Source organism: Haliaeetus albicilla, chromosome 14, assembly GCF_947461875.1.
Source record: "Haliaeetus albicilla chromosome 14, bHalAlb1.1, whole genome shotgun sequence".
Classification (NCBI taxonomy): Eukaryota; Metazoa; Chordata; class Aves; order Accipitriformes; family Accipitridae; genus Haliaeetus; species Haliaeetus albicilla.
In genome coordinates, this window is record NC_091496.1 from 11,029,969 (window position 1) to 11,044,674 (window position 14,706).

The window sequence follows — 14,706 nt, forward strand, 5'->3', positions numbered from 1 at the left end:
AAGGAGGTGACAGCTTTGCACATTGGAAGACAGGCTTTGAAAGGAAGAATATATTTGCAAATGAAACAGCTGATTAATTTGGATGTGCAGCTTTCAAGTAATTTTCTTTGGAGTACACTGTACAACAAAAATTTCTTAAAGTATATAATAATTTGAAAAAATATCATAAATTAGAAGAGTAGCATTACATTGATGGAGTATAGTTGGAGTCAGATTGATTTTTTTTTCTTAGACAACATGGGTTTATCAGAGATAGCATTCTGCTATCTGATATAATAGATGTTTTATTTATGAATCCTTGTCATTATTAAACAAGAGGGATCAACATCACAGAAAACTGCATTTGAAAGGAGGTTATAAAATGTGAAGCTTGGTAGCAAACAGCTCATAGTTGTGTAAAAAAACCCTACGCTGTTTTTGCCAACCTTTGTTGCTTTTTTCAGGGCTTAAATGATCATAGAATATTTTCAAAATGAGTTTCATATTAAATGACTATTATAAATAACATCTTTTTAATAATAATAATGATTTCATACGGAGTTATATGGAAGATTCTCCCTATACAATCAAGCCCTATCTTCCACAGTGCATAAACACCTGCTTATCTTTAAGCATCCCTCTATTTTTACATTTAAGTTTTACATTTAGGCAAGTGGCAAATCCAGAAAAGGTAGACTCGCTGTACAGGATCTGAGTGCAGACTCTCAGTTCAGCTGTGTACTTAAATTATATGACTAGTGCCACTTGCATAGGTGGTATTACTCACCGGCTCATGTACCTCGCTGCAGCAAAGCCACTGGCACAGGGTACTTCAAAGATTTGCTGGTGCTAGTGTCAGTCCTCTGTGCTGGACTTCTGCTGCTACAACCAAAACCCACATCAGACAATCGGGTAAATACAGAGAAGTGAGCAACTGAGCTCCCAGCTGATGCAATGTCATTGCCTTAGTTGCACTTACCTAATATATTCTGTGAGAGGTCAAGTACTTTAATACCCATTTTTCTCACTAACACCCCCCCCCGCCCCCCCAAAACCCTCTAGTTTTTAATACTGGTGCTGATTTATATCTCAGCTCCCTGAAAGACAGTGAGATACACTGATTTAAGAACATATCCGTGTGCTGCTAAACTCAAGGGAGATTTTGCTGTTCACTTCCTCAGAAGTGTAAGTGGGGACAAAATGGTCATGTGGTTATTTCTCTGAAAGCTTGTCTTGGCATTCCTGTTACATATATACATTCAATGCTGCATAACCTAAACAAAATTACTCTGTATACATTCAATGATAGATAATCTAGAAGAAGAAACACTAACATTTTAATTTTTACCTGAATTACTATATATTTTGTATTACTTGAGTAAGTTTTTTTTTCAATCTAAGGTCTGATCCTGTATTTCTTTGTCAGGCTGAGGCAGGCTTTGCATTCAGTGTGATCATACCATCTCGTGGTACAGTGATATTATACTGCTGCATTATGCAAACATTATGTAGTCTCCATTTTCATACAGTTATACCTAGATACTCTGGTTTCTTCATGTATATTATGAAAAAAGGTAAATGTCCTACCGCAAACAACAGATCAAACCAATTGCATGCTTTAAGGAGATAAATGTATGTGTCTTATTGTGGTGGCTTGTATGTTTATTCAGTACGGAGGGCACACACGTCCAGTCCATATGTGTAGCTTCTGCATTCTAGATACATGAAAACAAGATACTGCAATAGTAATAGCACAAATTGGGTGGCTCAGACGAAATTCTCACTGGGTTGAATTGGTGCGCATACATGTGGATGAATGTGCATAAGTAAGTTTCTGAATACGTTCCTGGTTTGTAAGAAATGCTTTCTTTTTTCCTTTAATGTCTTCTTTACTGGTATCCAATATGCCATATTTTAATTTCCTTATGCTTTTTTTTCTGGGGCTAAAATGTAATGCTTATTAGTTTGGGGAAAAAGTAATTTCAATATAAATGGTGGTTAAAGTGTGAGTGTGATATGTTAAACACAACTGATAAAATAATTTTTTGCCTGAAACGCCTTAGCAAAATTGTGCAGTTAAGCACTTTGTAAAGTTCCATTACACTGAGATTTATTTTTCAATCATTTTTTTAAGACATGCTTTTTTATTCTCCAAAGGCATTATACCATTAACAGACTTACCATATAATATAAAACCATAAAAAATAGCAGTGTTTTCATATTACTTTGCACTGGGACCAGCTTCTAATCCAGGTTTAGTTGCTACAGTACTGGAATAACTGTAGTGATGTATGTGAGGTTGAGTTTTGGTCTCCTTTTTACCAAATTGAATATATGATTTTAGTGGAGTATCTGTGTTTGTATTAGAGTAATGAACTTAGTCCAGATTGCATTGGACACTCTTTAAATACTAGTTATCAGAGGTGAAGCAAAGAGAGGATAAGAGGCATCTTAGATGCTATTCCGGGGGAACTCCAGTGGGGGCAAAAATACCCAGGTCTCTGGTGGCTGCTCCTCCATGAGATCTATATGCTCGGCCATATGTTAGACCATTGCAATTTAAAACAAAATTATTGCATTTCATCTAGTACAAATTAGCAACAAATTAGGGAATCTTCATTTTGAACTTAACGTTTCTCAGCCACAAAAATGGTAACTAGATTTTGAACGTTTGATTGTTTTTCCATTGCTAAGCAATAAATGGTACTAGATGTATATCTGATTGTAAAAGCCTTTAATGAAACACATCTGAGGACTATTGATAGTCATTTGAGCTGAAAATTTGTTATGTCTTCTCTGTTAAACTGTTTTAGCACTATAATCTTTGATAATTAAAGCATAATAATTTTTAAGGAGTTCTTTTTACAGCTTATAGTAATTTTGCAGCTGATTCTATGTCAGGCTTACATTAAAGATTGAGCTTAAATTATTAAATGATATTTTGTGCAACAGTAATTTCCATTAGAGGATATTTTTCATGTTATTTATTAGGAAGCTTTAGACTCCAAAAGAACACTTTTGGCAAAGGGAAATATTTGTGAAGCAGAAGCTGTAATTATGAACATGTGTGGCTAAGCACCTGTCAGCCACTTGGTTTATACTGAGCGAGCTTATAAAATAGTGTGACCATGCCCTGATCCTGGCTCGTGAAAGTGAACACCATATTTAAGCAATTACTCGGTCACTCCTGTGTAACATCTGGGTGCTTTGGAGAATCTACCACACACTTGTTAAAGTGGAAAGTGCAGTTACAGATAAAGAACTGAACTGAAACATGAAGCCAGGGTATTTCAATGGGAGTGAGCAGCTGTGAGGGGGTCCAGCCTCTGGATCTGAGGGTGCTGTTCCCAGATCCATCCTTGAAGCCTTCTGACAGAGATATTTAGGCAAGGTTTTGTCAGAAGGTGGGAGCAAAATTGCCATTCAAGCTGTGCTCCAGGGCTACAAAAGAGATGTCAGGGTGAAGGAGTTAGTTGGGCCTAGAAGTTCTGGGTGAGGATGGAGAAAGGTTTCTGCTTTTCTAGGAACTGGGCCAAGCACTGAGCAGCTCATGGTGCCACCCACAGTTGACCATTTCCATCCTGGAGCCTGCCACGGGGACTCAATATTAAGAAGCAAACCATTTGTTAGGACGTAGGCAGTCATTGAGGTGTGGCAGATCTGCCCGTCACTTGCCGTGAGCCACTGACTTGCCCCTGACTTTGTCCTGGGAGTCAGTGGTGGAACTTAAATCTCCTGAGCTGCTGGCCAAATCAGGGGGCCGTTCCTTCTCCTTCTGTCTGTATCAGTGCTGCACCAATGGGTTCCTAGTTCCCCATTTATCTGTGGTGCAAAGGGATTCCTTGAAAGAGCAGTTGGTAGAGCAGTCATTAGTGAGTGCTCCTGCGTGCTTGTTCTGTGAAGGCTATGACAGAGAGGAACCACATTTATATAGAGAAGGAGTGTTTGGAAAAAAATCGGAAAATCATAATCGCTTCTGTGACTGGATGGCTTAAACATGTGAAATAAGAGCTTAAAAAGCCCAAGTCTAAACGTTAAAATGTCTGCTACTAAATACCAAGTGTATCCTGAAGAGTTTTCTGTCTGTATTGACCCTTTCTACAGAATGACAGATATGACAAAGAAATTATGTCCTACTCCCCAAATGTTTCAATTTGACAAATGTAAAATAAATATTCCAAGCAAGGGGTTTACATTTTGAAAACAGGAAAGAGCAAGAGGGTCCCTCTGGCCTTGGCTATTGGGGCTGTCTTATATCTGGAAAGTCCTTGCAGACTACATGGTCAGCAGCTTGTCACATTTGGGCAGATAAGACAGTCAAAGAGGGCAAAGAAACAAAGTAAGTAGTATTTTTTCTTCTTCTTGCCAACAGAGGAAATATTTTTGCCTATGGAGTAGATGATGCATTTTGTGCATCCGTTTGCACGCACAGAGATAGCATAGCTTCCCTATTTTCCTCACTCAGTGCAGTAGCTAGATGACATGAATTAATCTGTGCTTTGCTTTTATTACACAAAAGTTCTTCCAAACATTTGTACAAAATTGTGTGATATATTTTTCAACAGATAGCTGGCAGTGGATATACATGCCTGTATCATTCTCTCATTGGAATAAAGTGGGATCTCTGAACACTTGCAGCACACACCCCTTTTCACTTAATTTTCCAAATGCTTAATTTCCTTACACAATGCCATTTACTACTATTTATACTATAGTTGTAAGCTGTCATACCTTCACACAGTCCATTAGCAAATTTCCAAACAACAGAAAAAGAAGTATTGGAGGGCTGTTCACCACCCTGAGGCATTCATAACCCTAGAACTTATAGAATGAGCATGTCTCTAGATGATGAATTTAAACCTCCTTCACTCTTTGGCATCTAACTGGACTGTTACAAATCCTATAGTAAGATGTGGAAAATTCACAAATGCTTATACAATTAATTTGCCTTAATTTGTTTTCATATCACATCTAAATTATTTAACCTTAATTTGTTCATTTTCTGGCTATGCAGTGGAGATTCAAGAGCTTGATCTCATAACCATGGGATTTAAGTGCTCTTTGCATCAGTCTCTCCATATCCAACCCTTTTGTTTCCCTGATTTGTAATCAGTGGGATTTTAGCACTCTACGACAATTTGTTCAGCATTACACAAAACCTGCCTTTTTTACACCTTCCAAAGTCTGGTTCTCTGTAAATCTATCCAGCCACCCACACACCTGAAATACAAGTACTGTCAGCTTAATAGGTCATCAAAATATATAGTTGTATTAGAACTCAGTAGTTTTGCAGTAGGAGGTATAAATGCAGCAACACAGGTAATTTCTGTGTAGAAGGTTAGTAATTCTGTTGTAACATATGTTCTTCTTTCACATGTCTTCTATAAATTGCAATAGCAGTTTCTGTTTGCCCTTTTAGTGTTGCCTAAGAGGGACAAAGAATGGTTGAGAATCCTGCTTTTATGATAATTCTGTAACCTTTCCCCTCTCCTTCACTGACAGCAAATCTTCTAGAAAGCATCTGATCCTGAAAATGAAGGTTTTTCTGAGCAAGAAAATAGAGCGGGGTTAGCATGAAAAAATAGAGCAAGGCTTGCTCTCTCACTGTTTCTGAGTCTAATCTCATTTATCTTCATTTTTCAAACACAACTTCTCTATTGAATTAGGAGCAATGTGTTACGTATTTTTTTCCTTTTTGATAATCCAAAAAGTATTGACCTATTTTGAAAATGCTTCGTCCTCTTGTTACTTACAGCTTTTGTTACCTTAATTATTATTTTTGTATGCAAGAACTATTCAGAAACTTGAGCAAAATGTACTCTTAACTGAAGAGAGCTGGACGTGGATCTCCAACATACCAAGTGACTTCAACTGGCAGAGTTAAGTTGTATGCCTGCCTTTTTAGATTATAAGACATTATCCAAGCAGAAGTCAGCTAATGGACCTTAAATTAGTGTGAGTGGTCTACAAAGCTATGGCATATAATTACATGAATCTACTTTCCTTGAAGTCAGCAGAAAAAAATTGCATCAGTTTCAGCAGAAAAAAGGTTATAGCCAGGCTGTCCTACATCTAGATCTCTTGGTTTCTTTTACCCTTGTAATTGGGCAGTGCTTTGTTCTGCAAGTATAGTTTGGTATACAGGTTTAACATAAAAATAGGTTTTAATGAAGTTAAAAGAAAGATTTCTTAGTCTAGCACCTGCTATATTAAGTTCTACTTGGAGCGTGACTAAGGGTGTACCTGTGAAAATCCTCTGACTTTAGGAAACATTGTCTTGCTTCAAAAAAAAAAGAAAAATGGAAAAAAAATCTTTCTCTGCTGTCAAAACAGCTGTTATGCTAGGTTGGCTAATAGTGTAATGTGGATGGATGGCTCTGTAGTGTTCTGGCTGTTTCTTCATCAATCTGGTCACAGCCCAGGCGACAGCAGCAGGGTTGTACCTTCTAATTCCCCTGTAAATGACCCATGTCTGTCTTTAATCAAACAGTCCCCTTCATCATTCAAACCACTTAGAAGTTGCTGTGGAAAGGCATGTGCGCACTCCTTTTGTCTAGTCATTGTTTGATATGGGGAAAACCTGTGTGTGGAAGAAGGGGCTTAAAATCAATTGTGCTGCAAAATGTAATCACCTTTCAGTGGAACATCCGTTGCAATGTTCATGCCACACTAATAACGGTAGGAAGAAACTAACCTTTTGTACAGGCTTTCTGTTGGTGCCCTTTGCAGAAAAAAATGACTGCTGCTTCTTTAAGTCATGGGAGCTCACGTTTGCTGTGACAGCTTTCCAATTGTTAAATAAACTCTGACCATGAGCAGCTGTCAGACAGATATTGCACTACAGGCTTCAGTTAAAAGGAGCACCAGACAAGCATTTCAGCCCCTAAAGGCTCTTGTTTCATTTTTTTTAAAGACATACTTTAAAAAAAAAATAATACAATGAGATAATATGTTTCCTTAACCAAAAAAAAAAGTTGTATTCTAAACATTCTGCCAATTTTTCCCATGAGAGTTATAGGATGTGATTACGTGCATTTCTGAAAAATGGTCTATGAGGAGCATGAAGTATCTCCAACGTACACTTTCGTCTTGTGACAAGATGGGAGAATTGAGATGCAGAAATACTGACATTAGACCTTATAAATAATAATAATGGTGTTATTTAATTTCTTGTGGGAAGGCAAAAGTAATTATACTGAGCTTCCTCAGAGTTGTAGAATGCCATTTTATCATTTTGTACTTTTGATAGTAATCTAGAAAAACCCTTCTGAAGTTATTACTTTTTATTGTGTTGGACCCTGCTGTACTAGCTGTTGTACAGGCAAGGAAGTCAAGGACAGTTTCCGCTACAGAAGGTCTAATAGGTTAAGATGAATATGCAAGAAAATTGTCTTTTAAGGTAAATATACAGTCAGTACTGGAAGAAGCATTATTATTCACATTTAAGTTACAACTGGGGAGGGAAGTTGCCATTAAATTAGAACAAAGGTGGACTTCTTCCTACTCCAATTTAGAAACTGATATTGTCTAACCTAACCTGCCTAAAAGTCAAGCCTGTGGCCTAGCTGCGCTGGAGAACCTGGAGTAGGAATCAAAATTGTCCAGGGCTCCACTAGCGGCAATGTAGGAGATAGGTAGTTCAGCTTACCTGGCTGAGGATAGAATGGGTCATCTCTGGAAATGCCTTTTTCCATTGACTGAAGCAGAAGCCTAGTTCAATTGCAAATTAAAACAAAAAAAGAAAACAAAAACTAGTCTGGGTGACTAACTTCAAAAGGTAAGGTGTGGGCTAATTGTGTGGAGGCAGGAATTCTAGACAATATCTAAGAAGTATTTATTGAAAAATCAAGAATATTTTTGCAATTTAAAGAGGAAAATTATCCATATTTCATTTGCAAGTAATAGTACTAATAAGTAATTAATGTTTTTAAGGGTAATTTATTCCAAAATTTCAAGTTTAACTAACTACTATGTGTTCTCACCCTTCTAGCTTCCTTTTAAGACAGAGAGGAATATATCCAGTAAAAATACAAAGCAGTGGGAAATGAAAAAAAGTCAATTTAAAAATCAATCCTCCCTGATTTTTTCTATCAACTCCTATTAGAAATAACACCCGGAATTTTTATAACTGAAATGGATCATAAAAAAGTCTAAGTGTGTTCTATAATTTTATGCCTTTGAAAACACTTTTGGGTAATGGGTTTCATTTTTTCACCTTTCATATACCTCATTCTTTCACACAGAAAAATATAGAAAAGTATAGAAGAGAAGGTTTGGGAGCATTAAAACAACGATGGAATCAATTGTAATAGTCAATGAAAATGTAATTGGTCCCTAAATCCCAACATACATCACTTTCATGTGGCCATGTTAGAGATGTAGGATGAGAATGAGCAAAGAAATAAGGCAGTAAGAGTACTCTTGGTCATACAGTGCAAAAGGAGAAAGCAAACACAGACCATGACTCTGTTGACCTGTTGTACCTATTACCTTCTGTTGAACCTCCATAGAAAAGCATTAACACTATCCTGAAGGGGTCTACCTGTTATTTGGCTTGGAGATAGGTAGCAAAGTGACTCAAATGGTGCAGCAAACATTCATCAAAGAATGGCAAAACAGCCTGAAGATTGGTCAAATCACACAACGGGTAAGAAGTGTCAAGAAAAATCTAGAGAAAGGGCTGTTCAGTTACAGTAGATAAAAGGAGCCTTTGGACACCTGTTAAAATATTGTGTCCCTCTGGAGGTCTTTCCCTTAGCGTGCTTTGTTTTGTAAGCGTTTAATAAGATGTTAAGCCCTGCAGGAGAGAGTTCTGGTGGAGCACTGGAGGACAAACTCATGGAGTCTCCAGTCTTTTTACTCATTCTGCTACCGCTCCCCGACTTTCTCAGGATTTGGGAAGAGAGTGGGGGATACACCAAGTTAAGAGGTAGGCCCATTTTGAGGTAGATCCTCTTTTCATGCCACGATATGGAGGGGCTACCTCTGGAAATGGCATATCAGTAAGGTTTCCATTGAAGACACTTGCTCAAGACTTTCTTTCAATATGCACTCCTATAGTTCCCAATTAAAAGGTTCTATTGTTAGTGAAGAGGTTTACTCTGACTAATTTATTAGCAGTTTATTACAATCAGATATGAGATGACTGAATTCTTAACAAGTGTTCTAGTACCCATCAGTCCTTTTTAAGTGCCAAAGGGTTTGTCCCAGTAAGCACTTTTTACATAACGTGTTACACCTTTTTTTTACAACTTTCACAATTTTCTGTGCATCCTTTTTCCTCGTGGAGAATCCAGTGAGTATTTTATATGGTGGAACTCATCCTGTCAAGACTTTAGAACTATTCTATTCAGAAGCATTGATTTTACAGTCTTTTAAAAGAGTTTTTTAAAGCTTGGCCCAAATTAGAAAAAATACCTGCAAGTAAAAGAAATTGTTCATGGAAATCTAGATAATCACAGCCTGTGTGATAAGGTCTCCTCTAGCATTATTGATTTGGCATACATAGTCGTTCAATCAATATAGTCTTCTTCCCAAAATTTTGGGATTATAATAGCATTCTGCCATCTAGAGTAGAAGTCAGTCTTCATCGAGTGCACTGAGAAGATTTTAAAGGGTAGAGAGTCTTCTGAAAGCTTCTAGTCCCTGGGAACTAGATCAGTAAAAATTGTTCAGTGATGAATGAGAATAGTGAAATAATTTTAGTCTAAAACTTTTTCATGACTTTTTAATTCAGGGTGTTTTAAGATGTAATTTTTGTATGTCTGAAACACCTGGAATCCAGTGAGGAAATAATGGAAATGCTGTACAGAGTGAAATCGCCGTTCTTTATCCAAAGATTTGGAAGGGAAAAATAAAGATATGACATAATAGAAAATAAAGGATATGACACAATGGAAAATAAAGGATATGACAAAATAAATTAGAGTGTCAAACAAGCCAGGCCAGGGGCTGGAGGGAGGATGAAAACAGTAGTATCATGGGCAGAAGCTATCGTTAATGAGAAACCATGGTTAACACTTGCTAGTTCAATTTCTGCTACAGATTTTTCATGAAGGCCTCAAAGACACTTTGAGCTAAACCTTCAAAAAGTTCTTGTTTACTGTGTCAGAGTATTCCGCTTGTGTGAAATCGGATTCAAATAGGATGCATGAGAGACAGTGTATTGTTTGGGGAGTGACCCATTATTGATTGAGAAGAGGGATTTGTCTTAAATCTGGCACATTTGTAAAACTCGGTACCTTCCTGTCTAGGTAGTTCCTATTCCTACCTGTGCACATGTTATTTTGGGCTGCCAGAATGGTCCTTCGTGTTAGATGTCACAGCGCTAAAACTTTTGTGTTTGGATGACTAATCGCTTTCTTCTAAAGCATGAGGAAGGATCCTTTAATAAAAGTAGCCAAGTTGCAACTCCTTAATAGGGATTGTACCCTTTTAAGATATTGATTATGGTTTAACAAAAAATGTATTAATGACCATGGAAAGAAGGAGTAAAATCAGTTCTCCACATTCTTTCTTAGTCTTCTAAATTTTCCATATTGCAGCAAAAATGGAGTCCCTCTTTTCCTGTCTTTCCTACTTTCATGAATAATCTAAGCAGTCGTTCCTTGGATATCAGATTAAGGATAGGAAATGGCTGGAATAAATATATGTATCTGTTCCAGGTTTCAGAGCAGAGAGCTGTGGTAATGACAGGGATGATAGGATAGATGAGTTGGAGATCAAACTTTCTGGCTAGGCAAGCGACACAATCTTCTTCTGAACATGAACCTCACTGGAATAAACTTGTACTATGGCTCCTTTCCTGTTACAAAACATGACATGGCACGAACCCTAAAACCTGTATTGGTTCCAGTGCTTTTCCAAAGAGTCAGGTTTACTGGGCACAGGGAACCGAGCATGCACAGCAGCAAATCACTGCCTGCTCCCTAGTGAAAAACAGCAGCCAGGAGCGGGCATGTGTTGCCAAAACAGCTTGTGCCATCTATGTCTGCTGCTGCTTGTCCCACTGCTACTTCCCTGGAGTGTCTGGAGAGGGGCTACAGGCCAGAAGATTTATCCTGGTTTGTCAGCCTGCTCCCAGTTGCTCTTTTAATCTGCCTGTGCTGTCTGTTGGGAGAGGGACCTCAAGGCCCTCGGGAAAGGAAGAGTTGCTGGGAGTGAGCTGCAGGTCAGGCAGGTTGTCCTGGCAGGCAGTGTACCAGCTCTGTTGCAGTGATGTTTGCTATAGGTAGTAATAGATACGATAGCATGCTTGGTTTACAGCTGACTTAGTGTATGAGAAGAATCAGGTCATCAAGGCTGGGTAGAGGCTCTACTGAAAAAAAAAAAAGAAAAAAAGAAGGTAAGTTAGGCTCTGTCACATTTAGAAACAGACCTCGGTACCTGTCAACAAAAGGCAGCTACAGTGATATACTTGCTGGAGAAGACTGTGTCTGTCCTGGAGAACACCAGGCAAACTCCAGCTGATGACAAGTAAAAGAAAGAAAAAAGCAAGTGACTTAGATTTGAGTCAGTGAAAGAGAACACCATCAGAGTGTAGTTTGAATATTTTGGTCCGTTCCAAGGTTATTATTTTTTAGCAAAGACAAGTCTTGTACATTTTGTATTCAATTTTATCAACATATTCTGACTTTTTTCCCTTTTCTTGTGCTATATAATTGTACGGAAGTTTCATTTGCCAGGGATCTGATTGGATGTCTCTCTCTTCTTTTTGGTTTCTGTAGGATAAAATCATGGGTAGATAAGATGCAAGAAGATCTTGTAACATTAGCACGAACTGCAAGCGGAGTGGACCAGCTTGCTGCGGTGAGTAAGAAGCACCTTAGACTGCAATAACTAGAAAGTAAAGTGAATGGTGTGCCTCATGTAGGCATTACAATCATTTCATCGCAACATAGTAAAAAGATTTTGGGGAATTAAACTCTGCAGTGCTTACTGAGAGACAAATGAATAACATAGACATCTATCAATTCAATCTTTTAATGTTGCAGCAGTTGCTCATTGCTAATATTTAATCAGCTTTGCAGTATCAGACATAAGGCTTACCATTGTTGCAACACTTCCACCTGAAGCAAGTGCTTTTATGTTATATGTTTGTCAAATACGGTATCCAGGAAGCAGCTGTTCACGGCAGTGGAGAATTCTGCTCTCTGTTAACAAGGGAGACTATTTTTCTGACACACATTTCCTGAAAAGAAGCAGCTTTTGGTTAGAAGAAACATAGATGAGAATGAAAACTACTTTTGTTCAGCTGCTCCAATTTAACCCAAAGTGTTTTAGGGAAGAATTTACAATTCTTCTGTCATTGAGAAGAAACTTTTGTGCTATATTCCATTCATAGAAGGTAAAAACACATCTGAGATGCCAGAAAAATGAAGTCACAATTCAGAAAATGTCAGGATTACGCTGCCTATACAACTTTTTGTGTATACATCATGATCCAGCATACAACCACATGATCAGACATTTCCTTCTCCCTATCCCTGCACAAATCTCATGGCTCCTTCTGTGAACTGATGGATCTCTGGGTTGATGTAGGACTGTATAATGAAGGGAAATTTTGCTGTTCGGTCAGGAAGAGAAGTTATTCTGTCAGCCAACAAAAGCCCTTGGTGCTGGGGAAGTGAACATGAAGATGTGAGATTTGTTTTTCAGAAGTCATAATCTCCCAAAATGATCCATGAAATGAGTAGTAGCTGTGTTTCAAAGCCATGAAGAAACACACAGAAAAGTCAGGTGTGAAGTTTCTCAGATTTAACACTGTATATTAATGTATTCCTTTGACCTTAATGACTTTTTACCTAGACTTCCACATTTCTCATGTGAATGTTCTCCTAGAAGGACATTTTCTCTTTACTGACTATAAGTGGAGGCTAGATGACTTGTTCGGATGTCCATGTATACACTGTGGAAGCTTCAGTTTAGATGAGATCACCACTGTCCTATAGAAGGAAAGGCTGTGTCACTGGATGTACATGAGGAACATAAATGAAGATTGCAGAGATTATTTTAGTTCTGGCCTTTTTTGGAGTGCTTCATATTGCAACACAATTTAAGGCAGATGCTTTAGATGCACTTTTTAATCTTGGAAACCCCCTGACAAACTGAAAATGAAATCTTGAAATCCTAACACAAAGTATCAGGTCGATACACACATGGGTTTCCAATATAGAATCTCAACAACACAGGAATGTCTATCATTTGAGCTTTCTGAGGAACTGTAAGGTTTACCTAGCATGGAACACCAATTCAGCTGAATTCCAATTCAGCACCTCTCTCTGGACTCTTTAGTCCAGAGCATTAGCATTTCCCAAACATTCTGTCCAGGTGTGTGTAGCCAGCCTGTCCCAATACTCCTATTGCATCTCTTCTCTTCATCAAGTGTTTTTCCTCCCCCTTCTCACCTTTCCCTCTATCACTAGTTTTCAGTCCCAGACCTGTAGTTCTCTCCTGTATGCTTTTTCTATTTCTCCTCCCTTTCCTGTCTCTTCTCTCCTTATTCTTTGCCTGCCACTTTTCAATCTGTTATCTCCTACTTCCATATCCCAATCTCTTGCCCTTTCTTCATTCAGTTTTCATCTCCTCTTTCTCCCACTGCTTAGACCACAAATGTGTAGAGATCACCTGAGAGATCAGAGCACGTCTGAGCTTTAGCTCATCACACTGTAGGAGTGATGCTGTCTGGGTTGGGATACACCTGTGTGTAGGTTCTCAGGGATTTAGCTGATAAAATCTCTGCAGTGACCTGCAGATGCTTTTCAGGCTAAAATTTGTTAAACAACAAGGAGTAAAAAGTGTATCTTTGAATCTACAGTGCAGGGGCAATAGAGTATTTCAAAGGGAAATGAGTTACAGAGGATTTCTGACTTGAGCAAAACAATGACTTAATGTCTCAACCATTTTGCCTGGCATTTCCATGCAAAGACCACATAGTAAAATAGATAATGAAAAACCAAGAGATTGATGCTGTCACTCTTTTTTTGCCTGAGAAAAATGTTAGTTTATGTAGTTAATATTCGGCAAATTTACAAGCTGCTAAAACAGTCTGATAATGAGAACTGCTGGGCAAACATAATACTATGTAGTGCTACCAGCTATACTTAAAGTATACTACAGTGACATTCATGCTGAGAAAAAAATGTTAGTCTGTGAATACTGTAGGTAAGTTTCTTTTTGAAAGCCAAAATTTATAGCACACTTCAAGCAAACAGTAAGTTATCTCAGAGGGTATCCACAAGGTGATCAATATGTGCTTGTAATCCTAGGATTAAAAACATGAAAGGGGGATGTTTCCATGTAAAATATCCCTTTATATCAAAGCTGTTTGTTTGACCTAAATTGCATGTTTTTCTCTAGCCACAAGATTTTAATTAGGTCTCTTGCCTGCAAGGGAGCATGCAAAGTCCTGCAAGGTGTGAGCCATGCAGCCTCTCCCTCTTTCCTCTTGTTTACAGGCTATTGTCACTTTCCCATTTTTTAATTACATCATTTTTCTTTTCTGCTTTCTGCCTGTTAATGTTTAGCCAGATCTCTTCTGAAACAAACCACAGTCTTGGAAACATGGAGATTACAAGACATTAAAAACAGCATGCTTGCATGCCTGTCACTTTTATTCACAGAACTTGCCTTCAGTTGCCCAAGCTTTAAAAATACTTAACAGCCAGACTGAATTTTCAGCTTTGATTCTGACTTATTACTTCTTCTAACTCCACAATTGTTTGGATC

At 38.1% G+C, this 14,706-nt stretch overlaps 1 protein-coding gene across 13 annotated transcripts in view; it reads left to right on the forward strand.

The window, feature by feature from the left end:
• The window catches only part of CACNA2D1 (calcium voltage-gated channel auxiliary subunit alpha2delta 1), a 426,426-nt gene that overhangs the window by 44,630 nt on the left and 367,090 nt on the right, over positions 1-14,706 (forward strand). For all 13 annotated transcript variants that reach the window (XM_069801699.1, XM_069801697.1, XM_069801705.1 and 10 more), the window contains exon 2: positions 11,706-11,787. In XM_069801699.1, coding sequence (XP_069657800.1) covers positions 11,706-11,787 — 82 coding nt within the window. The remainder of the gene's footprint in view (positions 1-11,705; positions 11,788-14,706) is intronic.